General features: G+C 52.4%; 1 protein-coding gene across 2 annotated transcripts in view; it reads right to left on the bottom strand.

Moving 5' to 3' along the window:
- Positions 1–25,998, bottom strand: part of Slc38a8 (solute carrier family 38, member 8) — a 36,329-nt gene that overhangs the window by 4,182 nt on the left and 6,149 nt on the right. Inside the window, exons 2-12 of one of the 2 annotated variants that reach the window (XM_063278261.1) lie at positions 25,213–25,411; positions 21,958–22,090; positions 20,116–20,217; positions 18,252–18,309; positions 13,730–13,844; positions 12,413–12,560; positions 11,887–12,095; positions 9,344–9,395; positions 2,821–7,115; positions 308–1,072; positions 31–178 (exon numbers count right to left, since the gene is read on the bottom strand). In XM_063278261.1, the coding sequence (XP_063134331.1) occupies positions 7,022–7,115; positions 9,344–9,395; positions 11,887–12,095; positions 12,413–12,560; positions 13,730–13,844; positions 18,252–18,309; positions 20,116–20,217; positions 21,958–22,090; positions 25,213–25,411 (1,110 nt within the window). In that variant the 3' untranslated portion in view covers positions 31–178; positions 308–1,072; positions 2,821–7,021. Of the gene's footprint in view, positions 1–30; positions 179–307; positions 1,073–2,820; positions 7,116–9,343; positions 9,396–11,886; positions 12,096–12,412; positions 12,561–13,729; positions 13,845–18,251; positions 18,310–20,115; positions 20,218–21,957; positions 22,091–25,212; positions 25,412–25,998 lie in introns of those variants that run through there. The other variant, NM_001192009.2, reaches the window with a different exon arrangement.

Consider the following 25,998-nt stretch of genomic DNA (forward strand, 5'->3'; position numbering starts at 1 on the left):
GGGTCAGAGGCCACCACCCACCTCGCTTACCTGTCTGTCAGGGACTCTCCAAAAGTTCCTGTGCTTATGGTGCCGTTTGGCAGGTCAGGGCTGGACAGTCCACTCTGCTTCCTCTCCTGCTCAGCAGGAAAGACTGTCACAGAAGCCTTGGTCATTAAGGAGAGCAGCAGATCTCCTTCTGGTTAGGAGAGAATTGGGGGGAAGAGAAGGGCACTGCCTCTGCTGGGGAGTGGCAGGACTGCTACTATGCCTTTCACCCCTACCAACGTCTACCACCCATAAAACCCTCTATCCTCCCACTGCATACCTGGAGCTTGTGTCCCCTGCTCGCTCAAAGGTTCCACCCAGTCAGCTGCCAGCCACTCAAACCACTCCAACACACCCACCCCTAGGGAGAGTACAGCAGACTCAGATCCCAGCTTCTGGCTCTAACTGGAGTATCCCACACCAGCCTTGAAGAATCAGAGGCTTCCTGCAGAAAGTGGGTCGCAAAGCCACCCTGTGATGGTTGGGAATTACCTAGCTCAGCCCAGGGAAGGTCCCTGCTGGCACCTCAGCCCGGGTAAATGTCGTCCTACCAGCCCATGGCTGCCCCATTCCCATACAGTACGACAGTTTGTGAGGAGGCTGCTGTGTTGGGGGTATCACTGAGGGGTTCCCACTTAACAGAACACCGCACACCTCTTCCTCTCACCACACTTTGCCCAAGTTCTTTACAGTACAGTAGAACTAAGTGCAAAGCTTCAAGATCCTCGCTATTGGGAGGTGTGGGGACAGACTGAGGAATGTCCCCTGCCAGGTTCTCCACCTTCTCTTACATTTACACTAGTCAGGAACCAGCACCCAGGAGACGATATACAGACACAGAGAGGGCAAGCTACTCACCAAGGTCACACAGCATGGTAGTACCTCGAGAAGAGCCAAGGACAGAACACATTACCCACAATCCTGTGCCTCACACCACACCACGCAGCAGTAGCGTCTTGGCAGAACAACTCCAATCCTGTTAATATCTGTGCCTGCTTCCTCAAACTGTTCATGATGGTAACCATGTGACCCGGTGGTTCTACTCCTGGATATACACAGAAGATGCTGACATGGGTGGGGGAGGATGCTCAGTGGGTAGAACATTGGCTATGCAAGCATGAAGACACAAGTTTAAGTCCTCGGCACCATGTAAGAAGTGTGGCTGTGAATGCCTGTAACCCCAGCATTGCGGAGGGAAGGTGGGTGGTACTGAGACTGCAGAAGTCAGCCAAGCCAGCCTAGCTAAGACTGCAAGCTTCTGGCTCAGTGGGAGAGCCTGTCTCAGGTAGTAAAGGTAAACAGCAAAAGAGGAAGACACTGGAAGCCTGCCCTCCGTGTGTGCACTCCCTGCCCCCATCCTCCCCACGCAAACACACAGAGGGGGAGGCTATTGAGACAAGTGCCTGATAGCATTCGTGGGGAGAATTCTACAGTCTGTGAAGAAATAAAACCCTATGCAGCAATCCTATAGGAAAACGAGTGCAGCAGCCCTGGCCCCCGTGCCTGTGGTGTTCTAGTACTCTTTCCATTACTGTGGAGACAAAACACTTTGACCAAAAGCAAGTTGGAAAGGAAAGGTTTTTGGATTTTTTTTTCTTACATTTCCAGGTCGCAGTCTATCCTGGAGAGAAATCAAGGCAGGAACTTGAGGCAGAAAGCACAGGGGACGTTTGCTTACTGTCTTGCTCCTCTGGCTTTTTTATAAAGCCTAAGACCTACTGCCTAGGGAATGGTACCGCCCACAGTCAGCTGGACCCACCTCTGTCCATTAGCAATCAGGACAATTACTCAGAGTCCACTCTTATCTAACCAATCCCTCCAATGAAGGTTCTTCTTCCCAATGACTCTAGCTTATATCAAGTTAAGAAAACTAAGCAGCACACACTGCCCCCATCAGGGACAGCCCTGTATCTGCAGTTTCACATTCAGGATTCAGCTAACCATGGGCCAAATAGAAACTCCTCACTGCTACCGACATGCTCTATGTATGCAGGCTACGTTGTTTGCCAAGTGTTTACAGGACATACTTCCTAAACCTTGTGACCATTTAGGTGGTTCTCTGCAGGCAATAATCTAAAGAGGCCTTAAGTAACTGGTAGACGTCCATGGTTGCAGGATATTTGGTCACATTGTGATCCCAGAGATTGTGAACTGGAAAAACCTGTTTCTCTTTGCGGTGTGGCTCATACCTTTAACCCAAGAGCTTTGTGTAAAGAGGATTAAATGAAGTCAACCACAGGTCGAAAGGCGGAGCAAGCAACCAGCTGGCAGGGAGAGAACATAAGAAAAGCCAGGAGAGAGAAAAGAGGGTCTGTGAGTTGAAGGGTATTTAAGACAGCATGCGGATGATGAAAGTGAAGAAGGACGGAGGAGAGGAGGGAGAAAAAGAGGATGAGAAGGGAGAGGAGGGAGAGGAAGAGGGAGAGGAAGTAGACCACCTTTTTCCTTCTGGAACATCAGTGGAGTAGAAAGGTCAGCTGGGTGCTTTCTCTGCCTCTCTAGGCCAGCAGGCTTTTACCCCACCATCTGTCTCCTGAGTCTTCATGGGTAAAATGAAAAATGTTTGGGATTTTGTTTTAAAATAACAGCATACGGGGCTGCAGAGATGGCTTAGTGATTACGAGCACTGATTGCTCTTCCAGAGGTCCTGAGTTCAAATTCCAGCAACCACGTGGTGGCTCACAACCATCTGTAATGAGTTCTGAGCACAGCTACAGTGTACTTATATATAATAAATGAATGAATGAATCTTTTAAAACAATAACAGCACACAGATTATATTCTACACAGTACCTTTTCCATGAGAGACTCCTGGTTTACAGACAGATCTGTGGACCCCTATGGATACAAAGGGACGGCTGCACTCAGTCACAGTGAAGGGTGCTGACACCTGCCATAGCACAGATGAACCTAGAAAACACTGCAATAGTGACAGACGCCACACACGTGCCCATAGATTGAACAACCCACAGGCAGGTTGTGGCTTGGTTGGTGAAGGGAATGCTCACAGGGTGGAGGGAGCCCCAGGGGGAGAGGATGCTCCAGAGGGAGGGAGGCCTTGGAGCGATGGCTGTGTCACTCATGGTTTCTCATGGCTTTCAGCTCCTGAGTCTCCTGCCAGCTGCCTCCCTGCTAGGCTGACGCACACCAAGGCCCTCTGCAGGAGATGCCCAAGGCAATCCTGGCTGGACCCTGTGAGCCTGTGTCTTGGCTACTCCCAAGGTTGCAGGCAGCAGCCAAGACTGCCTTGGCCTTCCAAGAGGTTCCCCTGGCACACAGCGCCCCCAGAGCTTGTGATTCTCAGGCAGGAACATCCTCTACAGTGTCAGCGGTGACATGGGAGAGGGCGCTGTCACCTTCGATGGGGAGCTAGTGACACCGAGCTAGTGACTTCTGCTCGGTGCTGAAGACACAGAGTGTGTCCCTCAGGGGGATTTGAGCTTTGTCTCACTGGAGGACAACAGGGAGAACGGGGCATGACTAGTTATATGGGAGGACAGGGAGCTGGGAATGCCATTCCGGAGCTTTGCTGGGCTTGTGACCTAAGGGTGAGCAAGGCTTAGAAAGGACGCCCACTTCATGAAGGCCACATAGTCTACAAGCCAAGCAGCACGCTCACAGGCCAAGGGTGCCCAAGGGTGCCCACTGCACTCTTCCTAAAGCCAGCTGCTGCCAGACCTGAAATCCACTTAGAAATGAAGCAGGACCTCACTCAAATCCTCTCCTTCCACTTCCTTGTTTGACATCAGTATCCAGTTTGCATATCCTCTTGTTATGCAGATTTGTGACTTACATCCGATCCTGATACAGAACTGAGATGGGCACCTCTGTCCCCAGTAGCAACATCCAGTCACTGTCAGGGTCCTTATCCTCCCTCCCTCCCTCCCTCCCTCCGGGGGTCTTCATCCTCACTTCTGTGCTCATGTACCCTCCTCTTGGACAAGCCCCTGCCTCCACATTATTTCCCTTTTCCCCTTGGCTGCCAGGAAACTCAGTGTCTCCTCCCATTTCTCACCCTCGGCTGGGGTGCCAGCATGACATCGCTCTAGCTGATGGGGATAACTTTTATATCTTTATTATTCACACAGAACACTCCCCCCCACACACACACACGTTTCATTGGTTGAACAGGTGCACACACCTTCCCCGAGGCAGAGCCAATAGCTCAGCTCCAAGGCCGGTTTGCCCACAGCCTCCTTCACTCAGGCACTTACTGCCCCTGTTAGACATTACCTAGTACAGCAAGTGGTCTCACAGGGGCAAACCTTCACAAGGATGACAGGCAGTCTGGCCACTGCCTGCTCCAAGGGCTAACAAGTCCTCAGACACTGCCTGGCTTGTTCTGGAACCAACCTTTCTAGGACGATCCTGAGCCTCTGGATGGGACAGCAGTAGGTCACACGGGGCTGGTCAGAGGATGGAGGCCCAACCCTCTGTCCACTCCACAGTACAGAATAGCAGAGAGGAAGGTGAAAGGGAATTCAAGGCCAAAGCAGTCGCTCTCATAAAGGACCTTGCAAGACCAGTGGCTTTGACTTCCCTTGCTCCATGGACTCGCTGTTAAACATATGGTGGGAATTTGCAACATGACACCAGGGCAGCCACATATAACCATCTGCTGCAGTGACAGCTCATGGGACAGCTAAGCCGGCAAGACACAGGACAAGAGAGCACAGGCACAGGGTGGAGTGAGTGCTAAAGGACTCGGAGTCTTTTGGAGGTGAGACAGCATGCTCACTGGGATTAGGCTGTGACTGCAGCTAAATTCTAGGCTATGTCTGTCGGTCAGCATGCCTTCAAAGCGTGAGTCTTAAGAACCGCCTTTCAACATTGAAACTCCATGCCTGTGAGGAGGTGGGAGAAAATACCACACCACAGACTGGTTACACCAACTTCATGAGGCCCCAGACACAGCACTTGGCACAAATAGGAAGGGTCTGGCACAGAATTCCACCAAACTAGAGAAGGGGCTCCTACTCCAGTTGTACCCAGAAGCACTTGGGCCCAAGAAACAACCAGGTTTCCCCCCCTTCCCTTCCCCTGACACACGTGGCTCCCCCATAAACAAGGCAAGAATATGCTGGAAGCTAAATTCAAGTTTTGGATGAAGATTTCAAGACAGCCAATATTGAGTCTGTCCCTTGGTCATTAGTGGTCACTTGTATGCAGGTCTACAATGAACAAAAGCCAAGTATACAAAAATACAAGTCTGAGGAGAAAAGGCCACCAGGAAATCCCATGCTAGAGCTGATTTGTGCTGAAAGAGAAGAGACTTTGTACACTTAGGGTGGGGCCCCGCCCAGATAATCTGCAGTTCTTGAAAGGAAAAGGCCAGAGGGGTCTTCTGCTCCTACAGAGCAACAGCGAAGCAAAGCTTATGCAAACGTGATTCACGGAGGGTGCCCAGGCTCCAGCCCAAGCAGGCAGCAAGCTTGGCAGCAGCATCCGTGTGGTTCTGGCTTTGGAATCATAAAGGATACAGGAGCAAAGAAATGAGTTGTGGAATCTTCTCCGCGGGAAAAGCTGCTGAGGCCAAGTGTGTGGCTGGCAGGGGAGTTTCTGCATGGAAGCCTGAGAGGCTGTTGCATGAAGCCATGAAGAAGGCAGCTAGATTGTGGTGGGGATCCCATGATGCTGGCGGTGCCCGGGGCCATGGATGGTGTGGTAGTTTGTACATGTTTGGCCCAGAGAGTCGCACTATTAGAAGGTGTGGCCCTGTTGGAGTAGGTGTGTCACTGTGGGCATGGGCTTTAAGACCCTTCCTCTAGCCTGTTCCTGGCTTCCTTCGGATGAAGATGTAGAACTCTCAGTTCCTCCTGCACCATGCCTGCCTGGATGCTGCCCTGCTTCCTGCCTTGATAATGAACTGAACCTGTAAGCCAGCCCCAAGTAAATGTTCTTTGATAACAGAGCTAGGAGTTGGCAGTTACGGGGAAGCCTGCCTCACAGCCTGGCATATTCAAGTTTTTATAAACACGACAGTATTATCTGTCATCAGAGAAATGTCTGAGGTATGAGAATCTCGTTTACTATTTTCTAGAGCCCGAGGAAGGTCACAAGCATTCCTGTGCTCCCTTCCCACATGTGTGGACATTCCAAATTTACTTCCTGAGAAATAGCAACGTTAGATGTCTTCACGCTTGTCTCTCAAATTCATTACGTCCCTCACACAACCTGAAGTCAAACCCCAACAATGGGAACGTTTGAAGCTGGACTGAATGCATTTTGCAATGGGGGCCAGGGAGTGGAATATGGCGGTTTGAATAAAAACGGCCCCAAGAGGCTCACATTTGAATGGTTGGTCTCAACTGTTTGGGAAGGACTAGGAGGTGTGGCCTTGTTGGAGGAGGTGTGTCCCTGGGAGTAGGCTTTGAGATTTCAAAAGTGCACACCATTCCCAGTGTGCGCTGTCTTGAGCTTGCAGAGGAGGATGGGAACACTCAGCTACACTCCAGCACCATGCCTGCCCGCCCACCTGCCCGCCATGCTCCCTACCACGATGGCCACAGACTCTAACCCTCTGAAACTGTAAGCCCCCAATGAACTCTTCTCTGAGTGGCCTTGATCATGTGTCTCTGCACAGCAATAGAACAGTAACAAAGACAGACATCTTTAGACATAGCCAGTGCAGACAAGCGCTCACTAACTAGAGATGGGCCTAGGCTAGGTAGCTGGCATCCTGCTTGGGAGAGGACACACAGGGCAGGTGTTGACCCCGTGACTACGATGATAACATCTACAAGTCAGGGACACCAGAGGAGGATGTGGGAGGAGCTTTCCAGAACCTTCTGAAGCAGCATGGCCCACTACTCTCCAGCTCGCATTCTAGCTTTCAGCAGCATGGGCTTCTACTGTCCTGAGTCACCACGTGAAAGCAACTTGTCACCGCAGTCCTTCCTCACCAGGGTCCAGTGAGCCACAGGAGGAGCAGAGCTTAGTCCATAGGGCAGCAGGGTCTTCAGGCCAGACGCAGGAGTGACTGTGTCAGCCCACGTCAGAGCAGCTCCACCAAGGCCCCAGCTGTGCTCTGCCCAAAGACGAAGGTGCCCAGCAGCACAGAGAGGGTGCCCCAGGCCTCCAGGCAGCACCTACAAAGCAACACACCTGGGTTGTGGGCTGGCAGTACGCACTGCTAGGTAGTGCTAGCAAGCCAGGTGTGTCATTAAGAGAGACAAATGTCCCTGTGCTGGATAGTTTCATGTCAACTTGACACAGGCTAAAATCATCTGAGAGGAGGCAACCATAACTGAGGAAAAGCCTCCATAAGATCAGGCTGCTGGCAAACACGTTGGGCATTTTCTTAATTGATGATTGATGGGAGAGGTTCTGGTCTGGTCCCCTTTGGGTGGTGCCATCCCTAGGCTGGTGGCCCTGGGTTCTATAAGAGAGCAAGCTGAACAAGCCAGTAAGCAGCACCCCTCCATGGCCTCTGCATCAGCTCCTGCCTCCAGGTTCCTGCCTTATTTGAGTTCTTGTCTTGACTTGTTTCAATGATGGACTATGATGTGGAAGTGTAACTTTCCTCTCCAAGTTGCTTTTGGTCGTGCTTCATCACGGCAAAAGTTACCCTCCATAGGACATCCCCTTTCTCTTTTATCAGAGGGACGGTGGGGGTGGGGGTGGGGATAACGTCCCTCCCTGCAATGTCTCATCCTTCCTGGACACTTTATCAAAGAAAAGAAATGGGGCAGGGGAGCAACACCTTTAAGCCTTCTTCCCTACAGCACATACGAGAACAGCATGTAAGTGAGAGAGAAGCCCAAAGCCCCAGGCCACACACAATCAGGAAAGCGGTCAGCTAGGGTATAGGACCAGAGAAGTCTGGGGCAGCCAAGACCAACAGTCACTTAGAAAGAGAACCTCAACTGAGAAAATGTCCCCATAAGATTCACAGGCTGTAGCCAAGCCTATAGGACATTTTCTTAATCAATGGACCAGCAATGGCAGGGCCTCCAGAGAGATCATTGTAGCATTAACCAGGGCCAAGAGGAACTGTCACCAGAGATGGACATCTCTGACTGAACAGCATCGGCACCCCCAGAAGCCCACAGGACACAAAGCCACTTGCCCACAGGTGGGAAGGACAGAGGGCAGTTTCAGAAAACTATCTTGAAAGCCGAATAATCTGTGGTGAACCCGGCCATGACGAAATCCCACAGCCTGCTCCAGGAACCAGCGAGTGGAGACAAAGCAGTTGGCATAGAGACGTCCAGAGCAACCCCTGTCAGGACAAGAGGGGTCCGATCCATACCTGCTCCCCTGGAAAAACAGACCTTGGGCTCGGCAGGGCTGAAGGACCGGGTCAGAGCACAGGCCTAGCGCAGTGCCCGCATACGTGGCTACGCGAGCCAGGGGTATCTGAAAGGGGCTGCGTGGCACCACACACTGCGTGTTTATACGAGACCAGGGCCTTATCCAGCAGGCCCTTAGGGTCTGTGGGTATGATAAGTGCAGGGTACTGGGGCCTGGGCTCATAGACAAGTGTTTTCCTAAGGCACTGAGTGGTAAGGGTTTGAGGGCCACAACACAGCCCTGCCATCAGCTGATCTCAGGCCTGCCTCCAGAGCCCCCAGGGTACATTTGTACCACTAAATGCCCCCAGACACACTGCTGAAGGCAGGCTGGAGATCTGTGCTGTTCTCATGCAGGCTACACCCACCACCTATGGTTTCCCAGGCCTGGACATATCGTTGGAGCTCCCAGACCCTCGGTACACCCGAGGCAACGCCCTCAATCTTGCTGCAGAAAGCTGACCCTGAGTCCCTCCAGCTGCCTTAGCCTACTTCCACAGCTGCTCAGTGGCAATCTAGGGGTGGCTAAGCAAGGCAGCTCAGACCCCAGTGTCTAAGCTGGGGCCGGCTCTGTCCTCACCAGCCTGCTTCAGCCACTCCCCCCCATCTGTAGGGTAGACATAAATGAGGAAGGGCATCTAGATTAGTGGAGCCCCCTGCCCCTGGCAAGATCTGCTGTCATGATGACGTAGCCGGTGGCTCTGAGTCCTGTCCAGCGCATCACACTTTTAGACTCAGGACCAGCCTGTGCCCTGCTTCTACCCTGAGCCAAGCTTCAGCATAGGTGTAGCCTAGGCCACTGGAGGTGAGGGTTCTCCAGACGGACAGGAAGTTCCAAGCATAGAACATGGAGGCTGATATGTTCAGTACACACCGAGGAAGGCTGGCTGGAGAGCAGTGCGAGCTGTTCTCATGCAGGCCACACCCACCGCCTATAGTTTCCCCCGGCCTGGAAGCACCATCTCATTCGAGCTCCCAGCCCCTCAGTGCACCCAAAGCGCCACCCTCATCTTGCAGACACTCACTTGACTCTTGGTCCTATGGGCTCCGTGTCCACAGCAGAGATGAGGCACAAACCTGCAAAGGAGACACGAGGTCACCTTGGCTCTCCCTTACTGAGCTGGGGGTGCAGAGAGCTGCCAGGGCTCCACAGTCCTTGGGTCCCCAGTGGAAGACTGGTACATCTGGGAAGGTGGTGTGGCCCGGTGGTTAGGGTGCCAGCTTGGAGTTAGTGAGGCCAGTGAGGGCTCCAGATAAACACCCTGAAAATGACTTAGCTGAACAGCATCGCCTCTCAGGCCTCTGACTTCCAGGGGCAGGAATTTGGCATCCCCAAGCTTGGTGTGCATCTGGGGAGCTGTAGCTGCCCCTGGTTCCTTTTCTTTCCCTTCTTTCTGATAGGGTCTTGCTACATAGCCCAGACTGGCCTGGCGTTCTCCATCCCCATCTCAGCCTTTCTGTCAGGATGACAGATAGGCCCGCTATTGCTCAACTCCTCCCTCCTCCCTCCTCCTCCACTCCCATCCCCCTCTTCTTCTTCCTTCCTTGTTTAGAGGCTGGAAGGGATAGCTCAGTGGGTAAAGCATTTACCACGCACGCATGAGGACTGTAGCTCAGCTCCCTAGAATTTAAAACCCGGTGCTGTGGTGGCCTGCAATCCGGGCATACGGCTGGCATGGTAGCCACTGGCATAGCTAAGACAGCCAGCTTCAGGTTCCGCAAGTGCATAGGCTAGAAAGCAATCGATGAAGACAGCCCATGTCCATCTGGGGCCTCCACTTGCACATACACATATATGTGCGCGCATGCATGCATACATTATATGCGAAGGGGGTGGGGGCAGGTGTGTGGCACAGGCAGATTGCTGGCAGTCTAGTTTCCATGATGAGTTCCACGCCAATGAGAGACTCTGACTGGGTACCTGAGGAACAATACCTCAGGTTGTCTGCTGCCTTCAGCCCTTCCCACGCATACACATATAAATATACGTATACTTCCATACGCATACACACATAATCATACATGCATACACATACACACGTACATATATGCATATACACATATATGCACACATATACACATACACATATACACATACACACGTACATATATGCATCTACACATATATGCACACATATACACATACACATATACACATACATACACACATACACACATGCATGCACATACACACATGTACATATACACATACATACACATATCATATACATACACATACACATACATGTACACACATCATATACACATAAACATATACACACATCCATGCACACACATGCATGCACACACATGCACACTCCACATACACACACATGTACACACATATCCATATAGTATAGTATTGCTGGAACTATGCATTAGCTGTAGAGTGCTGGCCTGGCATGCACGGGCCCTGGGTTCCACCTCTGGCACTGCATCACTTCTGTTCAACTTCAAAGCCTGCCAGTTCTGCCTGGAGCTCCCATGGAGCTGCTCCCACATGACCCTCCCCAGGCAGTTCACTTGGGCACAGGCAAGAGCAGAAGCTTTGAAAAGGCTCCCCTGGGACCTGAGCCAGAATTAAGAGGCAGCCTCAGACCACGGAGTTCAAAGAGGCAGGCACCATGAAATCATCAAACCGTACCCAGAACCAGAGTGAACAGTGACAGTCTCCCACCTGGCTTCGTGCAGACAGAGGAGCCACACCCCGTGGTGTTACTGTCTCAGAGACAACCTGGATTGGGCATCAAGAACATCTGACCACAATCTCCCAAGTTCATATCTGCCCAGTACAGACCCTCCCATAGCAGAATTGCATAATCTACACATGGAAGACTTACTGTGCGCTGTGCACCTATTATGCGCCCAAACCCCTATTGCATGTTGAAGCCTGTAAACTGTTCTGAAGCATTCTCTGGTCTTACCCCTGCTGGGTTTCCCATCTGGAAAATACCCCTGCCGGAGCCTCTGGAACACCTCAGCGCTTCACTCCTCAGAAAGCCTCGCTGCAGAACCTGCCTCCACGTCTGAGTCTGAGAAAACTCTCAGGGACTGTACAGTAGGCCTTATGAGATTCCCACAGACAGTGTTTAGAAGTGACCAACCATCCCACAGTGGGAGGCACTGACAATGGACCAGTAGCCTTTCCACTCTGCCACAGGCCGGGTGTTCCTGGTGCCTGGGCCTCTGCCTTCCCATTTGTGGGGTGGGACGACACAGTACAACCATTAGGGCTGTGGATTCACTTAGCCAGGAGAGGTCTGGAAAGTCTAGCCTGTACCTGGCTCAGTAACCCAGGCCCTCATGCCACAAGGGTCCCACCTCCAGATCGTGAGAGCAGTGGTCCTCAACCTTCCTGATGCCGAGACCCTCTCATCCAGTTCTCCGTGGTTCGGTGACCCCCAACCGTAAAACTATCTTTGTAGTTACTCCATAACTGTAATTTTTCTACTGTCCTGAATCATAAGGTGGAGAGTTTTGGTTGCCAAACAGGCTGAGACCCAGGGGTTGAGAACCACTGCAGCAGACCAAGGCCTTGTGCTGGAGGCCGGGGGCTGCCTCCACTTACCTGGGAAGATGAAGATGAAGAAGGCGCTGAGGCCACCGATGACGCCAATGATCTCGCTGAGGTCCGGTAGGAACAGAGCCATGGCGAGCGTCACTGCCACCCACAGGAAGGTCAGTGGCAGCCGAACCCAAGGCCCTGAGGGGTCAGCCAGCACTGGGGACCCCTGTGTGGCCCAGTAGCTCTTTTTCCAAAAGTCCTGCATCACAGACCTGTGGATACATGGATACCAGGGCTCAGCCAGCGCCTGTGGCTGCATTCTCCTGCCTTCCCTGAGTGCTGCACACCGCCAGGTCTGCCCTATACCCAACCGTGTGTTCACCAAGGCAGCCCTCAGGGTCTGTAGGGTGAGGGTAGAGAAGTCAAGGTCCCTGGCCCAGTCCAATGCTTACTGGCTGGCCAACACCTAAACTCACCGTGCCTGTGTCCCTCACTCCGTCCATCAGAGGTGACCTCAGCCCCACCATGCACACTTACACACCCCACACGGAAAACATGACCTGTAGTGCACCGGGCTGAACAGGCTCACCTCCCCAGGAACAGCACGATGGGGTAGACGGTCACAATGGAGACAGCAAAGAGAACCCGAGCTACAATGATGGCTGTGTCATTGCCTGGGTAGGACATTAAGATATCAGCAGAAACTTCCGTCCCGAAGGTCAGGAAGCCATAAACCCCTGCAGGTGGGAAAGATGGGGCGGGTATCTGCAATGAGAAGATCCCTCCCCCGGCACACACACACACTCCCCCCACCCCGAGACACCCTAAGGATTTCCTTTGGTATCGTTGGAAGTTTCTAGAAGGTTGGTTGCTTCTGGCTGGGGCCGGGCTAAGATGAGGATCACTGACTAGAAGCACCCACAGCCCTGGGAAGTAGATGCAGTTTCCACGTTGCCTAGCGCCAGGCAGTAGCCGGGAGGAAGCAGCTGGCAGCACAATCACGTTCCAGAGGGGAAGACTAAGGCCTAGACTGTCCCCAATTCTCCACAATCTCTCAGCTGGCTGGGGCAGAGAGCTAGCTAGCCCCTTCCCACAGCACCATACTACTTGTCACTCAGGTCCCTTGCCCTGTCCTGGGACATTACCTATGGCCTAAGCATGTAGAGGTCTCTTGGGGACCTAGCTGGAAATCCTGTGATCCTACGGACTCTGACACTAGGCACATCTGAAGGAGATACTGTAGTCACAGCCTTTAGAGCCTGGGGTGGCAGAATGACAGATCCCCTCGCTGACTGGGAAAAAGGTCCTTGTCAAGTCCCTCAGGTGACCGCAGGAGTCTAAGACTGCATAGCAGCTTCCTGTAGCCTGAAGCCTTCCAAGTCAGATGTTCCAGTAGATGAAGGCAAGGAAGGCCATCAGACAGTAGCCGCTAAAGGTCAGCTGCACTGAGACCCGAGTCTGAATTCGCACACACTGTTGACCTTGGGCCTCTCATGGCCACTCTCTGGGCCACACTTTTACCATCTCTGAGGACCTCTGCCGACCTCACGAAGTTTGTGGGCCCTCAAAGTCCATACATCTGTGCAAGCGCTCTGTAAGCCACCTCCCAAATGCCCCAGAACCACACCCCAGAACAGCAGGGGAGGTAGGTGCCCCACATGAGAGTAGGGGCTTTGGGACACTCAGTGTGGCATGGGTCTCAGCTTTGCATATCTAACTGTGAGACCTTGGAAAAGCACAGAAGCTCCCTGAGCATCAGTTTACCCATCTGTAACCTTTTCCTTCAGGGTACTAAGGATTAAATGAGCACAGAGCATGGTGCCCAGCATGGGATGGGCTCTCTGCTGCCCCATTTGTTTCGATGGCCACTTCCCTTCCCTAGGGCACCCTCCCCCTCAGACCCTACCTGTCAGCGTGTAGACAAGGCAGCAGGCCATTAAGGACAACACAGAAACCAAGGTCCAGTGGGGGAGGCTCTGGTTCTGCATGCTGCAGTAGATGGAGACCGCGGCCTCATGACACTGGAAGACAGAACCTGCAGCTCAGACTCCAGGGGTGACCAGGGAGGTGCTACACCCCAAATCTGGGAAGTGTTGAGTGTCCACCAACAGTATAGGCAAATGTCAGGACACTCAGTGGGTGGAGTATTAGACAGCTCTGAAAAGGACTGACCTTGACCCTACCCCCCATTTCAGTGCAGAAGAGTTTCACAAAACAACACAAGGCTGAAGGAAAGATGTCAAGCAAGGGAGAGGTCTCCAGTTCAGATCACAAGACGAACATTGGCAGCAGGGTTCGGGGGTGGGGGACGCCAGGCATTAGTGGTGTTGGCACTTAGAGAAGGGACCATGCATGCAATAAGGGCCGTCCTGTATGTTGGAGGGCATCAAGCAGCAATCTCTACCTAGACTGCTGGACTCCCATGTGTGTTAAAAACCCTAACGACGATGCCTCTGGGGCACCATCAAGCTGCTGGGACCTAACAGAGGCCGGGATGGCAGCTTGGGTGAAGTGGGTGTTATGATGAGTGGGTGGTGAAAGCCCTCTAGGGTAGTTGTGTGGGAGCACCCAACACACCCTACACTTGTGATTTATACTTCAAACAGAAACAAGTTCTGTGTCAGCAAGATGGCTCAGCAGGGGAAGGAGCCTTTCACCAACTGAGAGCCTTTGCCCTCAGTTGATTCCCAGAAGGTGGGAGGACAGATCCAACTCCCACAAGCTGGCCTTTATCTCTACACATTCATTATCACATATGAACGTGTACACACACACACATGCACGCACACACACATGCACGCACACACACTCACACGCACGCACACTCTTACACACACATGCACGCACACGCATGCACACGCACACTCTTACACACACACATACACGCACACACATGCACACGCACGCACATTCTTACACACACACTAATACACAAGCAAGTAAAACAATGCTAGGATTATATGCCATATCGCGATGATGTAGTCACAGACATCGCAATTTGGCTTTCCTCGTCTGGCACAGCCCTAGCCCTGGTGTCACACAAGCAGGTGAGGGACCCTAAGGAGCTCACAGGGTAGAGATGTAGATCGAGACACATCCCTATGATCTACCGTAGTCACACCCGTACCCTCATCCCAAACAGCTCTTTCCTCCCACACGGTCTTAGCCCTCACCGTGAGTGTACCTGGCTCTGTCTCTTCAGCCTCTGTCAGCTGTAAAGTCACCACCCCCAGCTCAGAACCATGCCTGGGTAACACACGAGCATCTCTTGACTTCGCCGGTGGCCAAAGGCCAACAAACAAGACTCACCGGCTCCACCAGCCCTGCCATAGCCCATGCTTGGTTCCTACTTGGTGTGAGGCAGAGGGGCACAGGCACAGTGGGGCTGCACATAAGCCTTCTTTCTCCTGGCCCAACCCAGGGACAGCACAGACACACTAGCCCTGACCCACTAACCCTGTACCCTCACCATCTGCCCTGGGCATCTTTGAGCCCCTGGGCTGGGGACGAGCTCAGTCAGGCAGTGGTGACCATACCGGATCCTTGGCTGATAGTGGTGGACGTCAGGGTAAGCCCTCCTCCTGTGTCCAGCAGTACTTCTGTGCTTGCCCTATGTACCTGTCAGCACAGCCGATGGATCCTGCAGGGCCACTTAACACCCCCGTGGCTCCTGAAGGGACCCTACATCTTGGCCCTGTCACAGGTTTGGGAACCATAGGCAATGCCCCATTTGAGGGACCCAGAGCCTCGGTTCTGTAGGCATCAATGCAGCCAAACTCCAATAACGTGAACATGTTCAGGGGCACAGACACATCTGGGCACCCACCTTTTCTATGTGTCTATCTGAGGACAGCAATAGGGAACAGCAAGTGGAGTCGGACTCCCCAGTCCTTAGTCAATGCACAGGACAGGGGACACATGAGCCAAATAGTGTGGCAGCCTCACTCCACACAATTGAATGTCACTTGTCTTTTAAAGAGAGCACACACACCTTTTTGGTCTTTTTGTTATCTTGTCATTTTTTTCCCCCCAGAGCTGAGGACCGAACCCAGAGCCTTGTGCTTGCTAAATCCCCAACCCCGCACATACACCTTTAAAAGCAGCACTTGGGGGGGGGGGCTAGAGAGATGACTCAGTGGTTAAGAGAACTGACTGCTCTTCCAGAGGTCCCTTAGTTCAACTCCCAGCAACCACATGGTGGCTCACAACCATCTGTAATGGGATCCGATGCCCTCTTCTGGGGTGTCTGAGATATCGACAGTGTACTCATATTCATAAATAAATCATTAAAAAAAAAAAGCAGCACTTGGGAGGCAGTATCAGGAGGATCTCAGAGTTGGGGGCTGGCTATAGAGAGTGAGTTCCAGGACAGCCAGGGCTACACAGGGAAACTCTGTGTTACAAAACTAAAACCAACCAAAGAAATGAAAATCAAAGCCAAAAGAAATGAGGTGTAAAGTGACATCCAAGGCCCAGAGGACAAAAGGGAAGCACAGCACAGGGAGGGCCACAGATCACTAGGGCAGAAGATCCTCAGACAGAGGAGCCATGCTTGGTTGGGGGGGGGGGAGGGGGAGGGGGAGGGGAGTGAGGGGAAGGGGAGGGGGGAGAGAGGAGGATCCTATTCAAGTTCCACAGCCACACTTTAGAAGGGCAGTTGTATGAGGTGAGCTGACCCCTCAGTAAGTCTGTTTAAAACAAAACCAGGGGGTGTCAGATGGCCAGGATGGTCTGTTTTCTAGGCCTTTCCCTGGTCCAGTTCAGGTTGGGGTACAGGGTGCCCTATTTCAAAAAGTGTTTAGAGGAAGGTGATGTGTCTGAATCCTGTGAGAAGTCCTGGCAGCCATGGCCTTGCTGCCTTTATTTCCTCACAGCTCAAGCAGTCTTCATCTTCCTGCACCTCTTCAGATCCCTGTCTCTCTAGATCCTTCATCCACCCTGGCCTGAGTCTCACCCCCACACTCACACACTGCCCTTTCTGCCCCCTAAGCACAGCAGCCCTTGGAAACCCTGGAAACCACAGCTTGGTTGCTAAGAGAACACAAGGAGGGAGCTGAGGTCAAGGTGAGGTCTGTGAGCATTCGGAAGGGGACTTAGGCAGGCCGACCATCGCTCCATGTTGACCACACCCAGGCAACAGCCCAGAGAAAAATCAGCCCCGTGCAGCTTTCAAAATATCAGGCATGAGAGTTTCTCATGAGCCGGTCACCCAGCCCCGGAGGAGGCAGTGCATCTGTTATAGGCTGAGGAATGGGCACACTGCAGGGCCTCCTCAAAAAACAGTTCTGAAAGCAATGTAAGCTGAGGAACCCAACAGAGGATAAGGGCGGGAGGCACAGAGGCCTTGAGGCTACCCAACCCGATCTCTGTGGTGTCCCCTCTGCTGGGTTCTGTGGGAAAACTCCGCTAATTTAGGTGGAAGTCCGCCTGACTGGACAGCCTCTGGGCTGGGGTGCAATATGGGAGACTACCTTCATTAGAGCGGCTTCTCCTTTTTTGACCTTGTCTGGGGAACTCTAAGACCCCACATTTGCCTCTACCTGAAGAATACCACAGAGCCTCAGTTAGATTATAGGGTCAATATCCTCTCTCCTGATAAAATCTGTTCAGTCAGCACCTGATAATCCTGAAATGCTTTCTCATGCTAACAAGGCATTCCAGGTGCCCTGAGCCCCCAGCCAATGACCTTTGTCCATCCTGGGTGTTCCTACCCTCAGTCCCTCAGAACTTTATAAGCCTTGAATCACTCTGAGTAAAGTTGATCTGATAGCTGGACTGGGTGAGGTCATTCACTGTAGGTACTCACAGGGCTTCCAGGTCCCCCTCCCCCTCCCCCCAAGCCCTGCTCCCACTGCCCTTGTAGACCAAATCAGGCGACAATCCACAAGATCGGGGGTGGGGGGGGGAGACCTTCAGGGTTCTACACAGAATGGTGGCTTTGCTCCAGTAATAGTCTACTAGCAATTCTGCCTGTCTGATCCCCTGTCCTGTCACTTGGCCTCCCGTCTTCTCCCCATACTCTCTAGGCAGTAAAGCCTCAGGAGGCAGGCTAGCTCTTCCCTTTATTCTGCAAGCATGCGTGGGTGTCTCTGTCCCCAGGTCTGGTGGTGGTTCTGTGATCACTCTTTGGAGAGGCATGTTCCCAGTCTCTGCCCTTCTCTGGATTCCACACCCAACCAACAGGATACTGCTGATACTGAGGTGTGGGGGAGAAACTCAAGGACAGCTCACATCCCCACTAGGTGGCCCAGACTTCCCAACCTCTGAAGGTAGCCCATAGGCAAGGCTGAGCTCTGAGAGCAGGACAAGCATGCAGACTGCCCCCCCTCCTCCCTCCACCGCCCCTCCCACCTAACTCCCTAGGGTCTGTGTGTGAGCCTTGATGCCTTGCTCTCCAGAGAGCTCAGAAGCCTGCAAATGTCACATACCTGGAATCCAAAGCAGATGGTAGGGAAGACACTAAACACAGAGGTCCAGGGAGATGGGCTGTGAATAGACAGGGCCAGATGTACATTAAGGAGCCAGAACCAACCTTCAACTTCAGAAGATTTGTTTTAAGTGTAACGGGGGAAATATGACAGAGCGGCTGCAAGGTGTGTTTTAAATGGCTGAGTCTGTGAGCGTGCTCCAGGGCCGGAAGGACGCTGGTTCAATGCTGCACTTTCTTAATACATGTTTGTGGACATTTGGTGACATGACTCTGCCTGTGTGGGTGGAGCTTGGACAAGGCCGTGGCGAAATGGACCCCCAATTCCCCTCTAGAGGCTGCTCATCCCCAATGTGGACATATGCAGCCACTGTCCAACACATCTCCCCAAATGCAAGGTTGGTGGGTCCTGTATCCACAGCACTGCAGGGAACAAGTCACCCCTCCTGGTTCCTGTCAGGTAGGCCTGGTTTGCTAAACGGCTCTTCACGCCCACAGGAATACAGAGCAACATGAACAGCAGCACTTTCGGCCGCAGAAGAGTTAAAGCCCCTGATATATCCCTGTCCTGATTATATCCAGGACTCAGCACATTCCCAGGGGCAAAAGGGATTTTGCAGAGAAGCACCTTGGATCATGGAGGTGAGCCCAGTGTGACACAGGAGACAACAGTGGTACACCCAGAGCCCCACATGGCTGCTTTCAGAGGAGGAAGGGCCAGAGTTCAAGGAATGTGGGAACCTGCTGAAGGCAGGAAAAGCCAGAGACTGCAGAAACAATGGGGCCACCCATGCTACAGTCTGATTGTGCCTACGATCCCAGCATTGTGAGGGGAGACACACGTGCTCCGTGCTCTGGAGCTGAGGGAAACACTCCTAACTGTTCCAGCTCCTTGGTTTGTAGGGACACATCACAAGAGCCTCAGGAAAACCCACCCGTCTTAAAACCCCACACCCACCCAGGTTCTCCCAACTCCTCCCACCTCAGTACCGCAGCTCCACAGAGCAGCAGCACAGACACCAGCATCCATAGTCTCCAATGAGACTCCATATATCACCACACCTCAGCTTTCCCTCACCTGGCTCTCCCAAACTGCAAACACACACTGCTAAGTAGCCACCAAGTATCTAGCAGATGTCTCCAAACCCCTTCTGGTGTCGTCTCTACCTCACCCTGGCTCTCAGGTTTCACCCTGTAGCCCCTGGCCAGGACAACCATATTACTGTGGGTCCTGATACAGGATGGACCCCGGTCCAATCATGATTGAAAATTCCAAGCGTGGCGACTATATGGTTACATGCGCTGAGCTGTCCCTACCCTGAGAAGGAGATGTGCACAGACCCAGCATCTGACCATATCACCTGCCAAGGATGCTCCCCAGCCTGTGCTCCCCCGGTCTGAGGCATCTGGTCTGGGCTGGCCCCTCTCCCTGCGTCTGACTAGAATAGCCCAAATGGCAATCCTTCTCAGGACCAAGTTGTGCTCCATCCCTGCTGTGCCCAGAACACCAAGGGTGCCCCAGTTCACCCATGGCAAAAAACAACAGTCTTCAGAACAGCTCTTAGTCCCTACATGATACCCTACATCACTTTCAGCCCTAGTCAGGGATGCTCGACATCCCCACTGTTCGCTAAGCCTGGGTACCCGTCAGCTTCCACATCGACGGTGCCCAGGAGCCCCAGGCTGCTGTGGTCTTTGATGCTTTTGTTTTTCCCCTCTAAAGGAGAAATTTTCTTTATTATACATCAGAGATAGGAGGGATCTCAGGGGAGAGAACCAGGGTTCTGCAGCAAGTCCCAGAGGTTCCCATTTCCACAATCTTACTCCCACCCGAGAATCAGGAAAAACAGTTTCCTTAGACTTACCTCAGCAAAGGACCGGGCTGTCGTATAAGGCCCTGGGGCCATAAGTAGTACTGCACAGTGATGACCAGAGCAAGGTAGCAGGCAGCCAGAGTACCTAGGATGCTGGCATACATGGGGCAGAATCAGAGACCCCACACCAGAGACACACAGCCAATGTCCACATGGGCATCCCAGCTCTGCCCTGGCAGGCATAGAGCCAGGACGCACTGCTCCTGAACCACCATTCCCTCTCCAAACAGGGAGCACCAGGAGGGAGAGCAACTGGGATATCTTTCCTCTCACCAGCGAGCACCACTCAGCTGCTCGTTTGACAAGCAAGTCAGAACATCTTCAGGCTTGGCCCCAGGGGAGGGGAAGAAGAGCCTGCTGTGGCCCAAGGGTCACAGGAGCCTTGTGGGCTGCAGGTGTGGAGGAACTGGGCTGTGAGGCTCCTTCTCCCAGGATTACAACGTCCATTGTTATTCACACACAAGGGAAGGGCAGTGAATGTGAACTTGGACCAAGTCTGTCCCACGTTAGGTCTTGGCTTTTTAGCTCCATTCCTGGGAGCTTCAAAGTCAAGAATGAAGTAAAAACCCGTGCCATCTGACTGTACAGCCTGCGAGGCTGGGTGTGTGGGAAGCCTGCCTCAGTCAAAGGAGAACATGTGCTGTCCTGGTGGCATTTAACTCAGCTGTAAGGACAGGCAGGAGAACAAATGAGACAGGAAACCATAGTAAGGGAGACAGGCAGCCCCAGGCAGGCAAGCTCTACTGTTCTCCCTCATACAAGTTGCCTTGATGGAGAAGGTAATAGGAGAGCACACGGGATATTAAAATATAGGGGGTAGGGGCTGGAGAGATGGCTCAGCGGTTAAGAGCACTGACTGCTCTTCCAGAGGTCCTGAGTTCAAATCCTAGCAACCACATGGTGGCTCACAACCATCTGTAATGGGATCCGATGCCCTCTTCTGGTGTGTCTGAAGACAGCTACAGTGTACTTATATATAATAAATGAATAAGTCTTTTTTAAAAAAAATGAAGGGGTTATGCTGAGGTTAAAGATTAAAACATGGATGGTGAGAGGGGAGTGGAGTAGAGAAAAGGTGTGGAATGACTCTAGTCAAACCTAACGACCTGTGGAAATCCTTACCAACGACAATAATGACCTTGTACGCTAACTGAACTATATTTTCAAAAAGGACTTTAAGCTGGGTGTAGTGGAATGCACCTTTAATGCCAGCATTCAGGGGGCCCTTCCCCCAGTCTTCTGCCCCACCTCTTGGGCCCTCCTGGCAAGTTCAACTTTGCACATGGTAGCCAGGAGCTCTCCAAGCTGGACGCTGCCAATCCTAAATGCCACACTGAGACCCACCATGAGGTCTCTTAAGCCACCTGCTGAGGACCTGGGATAGACCATACCCATGTAGAAAATTGTTGAAGAATAAATTGAAATTATTGCTATTATTAATTATTTTGTTGGTTTTTTGTTTTTGTGTTTTTGTTTTGTTTTTGAAACAAGGTTTCTCTGTGTAGCTCTGGCTATCCTGAAACTTGCTCTGAAGACCAGGTTGGCCTTGAACTCACTGAGATCCCTGAGATCCACCTGCCTCTGCCTCCCTAGTGCTGGGATCAAAGGTGTACACCACCAAGCCCAGTGCTAAAATTCTTTTTTAAAGACCAGCTATTAGTGTTTCTTGGCTAATTTATATTTTCTACTATGGGTACACAGAGCCTGTAAAACTTCGAATTTTCTTCTCAAACGGAAGCAAACCTGTCCTTCTTTTATCTCTGACAGTTCGATCCCCAAGGTGTGGCCCTGCCACACAACTGGCCTGCCCAGAAGCCTGGGAGGCCCCCATACCTGGTGTACTCCTGGAGGGCGATGTCCCGAAGTGCTGACAGGGGGAAGATGACCAGCACGGAGATCAGGGGCAGGGTGAAGCTTTGGGCTGCGTACCAGGGCTGTGGGGCGTCAGGCAGGAGGGAGTCACACACTGTTAGAGACAGGAATAAGGGCTAGCCTTGGACCCCACAGTAACCATAGTAACACATGGGCTGGTGGCTAAGTCAGCCTGGAGTAAAGAGATCAGAAGTGGGATGGGGCCTATCCCATGCCCCCTTGAAGGAAGGAACGCCATATTTCATGAAGTCACTCAACATACACACACTGAGTTTCCTTCCCTGCCTTTGTGGCACTGAGAACTGACCAAGGCCCCCTTTGGTTTGGCTCGGAAGCACTCTGGGAAGAATGAGCCCCTTGGTTCTTTCTGCAGCTCTGCACATCTACTGAGTAAATGCTCTCGCTCACATTGTCAGTTGGAGGGTAAACCTTAGGGGGAGCTGAGCTGGCCCCTCCATTCCCCCAAGGGTGGTTAAGAACCCTTAGGGGCACCTAGCTGATGACAGAGGTGGTCGGGGGTTGGCGGGGATAGACATCAGCACCCACTCCCAATGCCTGCTGAAGATCCCAGAGCCTTTCCCTTGGTCTACCTCACCTCAGGGGCCCTCTTACTAGCTCAACCCAGCTCATGGCAGCCGGGAGCTCTCCAAGCTGGACACTGCCAACCCTAAAAGCCACACTGAGACTTGCCATCAGGTCTCTTATGCTACACGCTGCAGGACAAAGCTGTGACGGAGCACACCTGACTCAAGGACAGGGGGCCAGCCTCTCAATGAAAGCACCAGGGGACCAGCAAGATGCTAATGTCACTGAGAGGGAGGGCAGATGGGGGAGGGACCCAAGGAAGTGGCAGACAGCCTGAGGTTGGAGTGACCGACTGGGAATCACAGGCAGGTGACCGCTGGGCAGGGAAGGCTGGGAAGGGAAGTAAACCCTTTTCTGAGCTCATCAAAGGTAGCCTCATGTAGAAATAACTGCCTTGTGAGAACAGCTCCCCCAGCTGGTGAGGGGAGGAAGGGTCCCACAGCCAGGTCACCCTGCAGAGAACATCCCTGTGCCACCAAGAGAAGGCAGGTTGAGAAGGGTGCATAGAGACCCTAGGTGGGCTTTAAAATGCCACAGAGGGTGAGGTACAAACCCTTTACTCCCCGCCTCCTCCCGGAGTTACCTGCAACCAGGAAACACCACTCTCACATCAGTGCAACGCCTGCTCTTTCATAAACCTGAACTGACTAGACAGCCCATGAAGTCCTCAGCCAATGGGGTCATTTGTGTACCTAACTCATACAGTGACTGTCCCTATGCACTCAGACTGCTTTTGGCATCTTCATTCCAAGAGCATGAGATGTCAAGGACAGACACATCTCCAGTGAGGACCAGAAAGACACATGCGTGCTCTCTCCCCCACCGAGACCTGGGCTGGCTCATCTCTCAGGACTCTGGGCACAGTGCTCCATCCTGGAGACTCTGACTTCTCAACACAGCCTGGATCTGAGGCATGGGATGGCTTCCGCTCGCCATTGCCAGTGTGTGACCTTTTACTCATGAACGATCCAGAATTTCCATCCTCCACATCCTTGGGTATTGGATGGCGTCTGAGGTACCAAGATCCCACAGCCAGAGGACTCTTCATGCAAGGGCAGGAGAGAAAGACACAAACAACAACACAGTAGACTGCCATCTAACCCTAGCAACAGCTATATTCCAATTAAGCCTAAAGATCCCAATTAAAAGCCAGAGGTTGTCAAGATGATTTAAAAAAAAAAAAAAAAAACAAAAAACAAACCCACAAGACTCAGCCATAGGCTGTTTACAAAGAGTGAGTTTGCAACCCCGAGCTGTAGCTGGCTTCAGAAAAGACTAGGAGGGTGGCCCGTGGATGCTGATCTTGAAGCGGGTAAGTCTATTAATAGAGAGAGAGGCTTCATGCTGGAGATAAAGCAGAATATTTCATATTAATAAAAGATGTGTCTAATCACGGGGCTTCAAAAGCCTTGGAGCGGAGTCTGGAGCTAAAGGGTACAGTAGTGAGGCCGGAAGTCACAGCTGGAGGTTCGACACTGGCTCTAAGGTAACGGGTGGACTAACCAGGGCATTTAAACACTCAGAAAAGAGACCGGGCTAGGGATGTGGCTCAGTGAATGGAGCAGGAGACCCTGGATTTCATTGTCTGAACTGTAGAAACCAGGCATGGGGGCACACACCTATAATCACAGCACTGAGGACACAGGCACAGGCTGGGGAGATGACCTGGGGAAGGGACGTGCACTGACCTTGGTTGGTCCAGTTTGGTTCCCAACATCTACATCTGGTGGCTCACATCTAACTCTAACTCTAGCTCGGGTGTGTGTGTGTGTGTGTGTGTGTGTGTGTGTGTGTGTGTGTGTGTGTAATTTGACACCTCTGGCCTCTGTGAGCACTTATGCTCCCATGCACATGCTCCCCCAACCCCCATGCACACACATTTAAAAAAATGTTTTTTAAAAAGAGGTAGAACAGGGGGATCAGGAGCTAGGGTCATCCTCAGCTACATAGTGAGAGCTCTGTTGTAGTCCAGCCTAGGCTACGTGAAACCCTGTTTCCAAACAGAACAACATGGACCGTTCCCTAAGCCTGACCAGAGCTGGGTTCCGAGTGAGTCTCAAGATTCTCTAAATCTCTTAGCTGTAAGAGGAAGGTCTTATCTGTGATATAATTAAGACAGGAAGCAGAGGATCTGAACAAATAAATGGAAATTAGGCAAGATGGTGCAGACATCCTGTGAGTCGGGGCAGAAGGCACAGCGAGTTCCTAAGCCCACGCCTGGCGTGGTGCAAACAGGAGGTAGGTAAATGTACGCTACAACCATGCTTAGAGGAGAAGCTTCAGGAGAGGACCAGAGGCCGTGATCGTGTGTCTTCGCCATGCACAGATCGAAGGTGCTACTGGGAAGCTCTCAGGAGAGTCTTTTGGCACTTGGCTTAGTTTCCCCTTCTGTGAAATGGGCTGTCTCCATGAGTCAGCCATTCCATCTGTAGCTGTTGTCTCTCTCACGCCCTCATGACTGCTCCCTCCCTAACCATGTTGGGTCCTCAGATGAAGCCATGCCTTCACTGTCCGTCCCCCCCCCCCCCGAGGTCCTCAACTACCCACTGTCCTGCTCATCAACTGGGGGCTCCCGAGAATCATTTCAGGTTCTGCACCCTGGATTACCCTGATGCCAGGAAAGGAACTCACACTTTTCCAGTTGGTCCCCGATCACTCTGAGGAAGGCTACGGAGATCATGAGCAGGTTGGTCAGGAAGCAAGCCTCACACAGCTTCCCCATGGCGGGGCCACATAACTCACGGACCACACCCTGGTAGGTGGTCTGGCCACTGACAGATGCTGCATAGCCCAGGATGACCAGACCGCTGATCAGGAAGACCAAGGATACCTGTAGAGGGGACCAGGGACCTGAACATCAGAGGTGTGACTCAGAGGCCTTCATGAAGCTTCTGCAAAGAGTTGTGCTGAGCTCTGCCCGAGAGCTTCAGGGGAGGTGGGCACTGCCGGGTGTTCTGAGTCTGGGAACCTGACAGCTCTGCCCCTGGAGACAGAAGAAACTTCACAAAGGCAGGGAGTTGAAATTCCCTCCTGTTCTCATGAGAGGCAAGGCTAGGAATGTGGGGGCAGAACAAGGACATCTGGCTCAGAACCTCAGGCCAGGCCACTTGTGTGGTGTGAAACCCCGCTGTGTAGCCTGTGCAATGGTGACGTCCCACCTGGGTGCTGGGTTCTGGGGCTTTCAGGGGCATGCTCTGTGAGAAGGGCAGGACTGGTGGTTTGTGGGGCTGGGGCTCTTTATTTATAGCCCTCCAGGGCTCTTTCTATCATTTATAATGAACAGTTTTCACACATGCACTGAGTTAAGACTATGCCCCAAACCCACAATTCACCCCAGATCCCACAAGCAGGTTCCTGTGCTCTCTCCTGTCTGTCTTGCCCAGACACATTCTGAAGCCAGGGTATGAGTGGCCTGCA

The sequence above is a fragment of the Rattus norvegicus genome, chromosome 19 (assembly GCF_036323735.1).
Source record: "Rattus norvegicus strain BN/NHsdMcwi chromosome 19, GRCr8, whole genome shotgun sequence".
In the NCBI taxonomy this organism is placed as follows: Eukaryota; Metazoa; Chordata; class Mammalia; order Rodentia; family Muridae; genus Rattus; species Rattus norvegicus.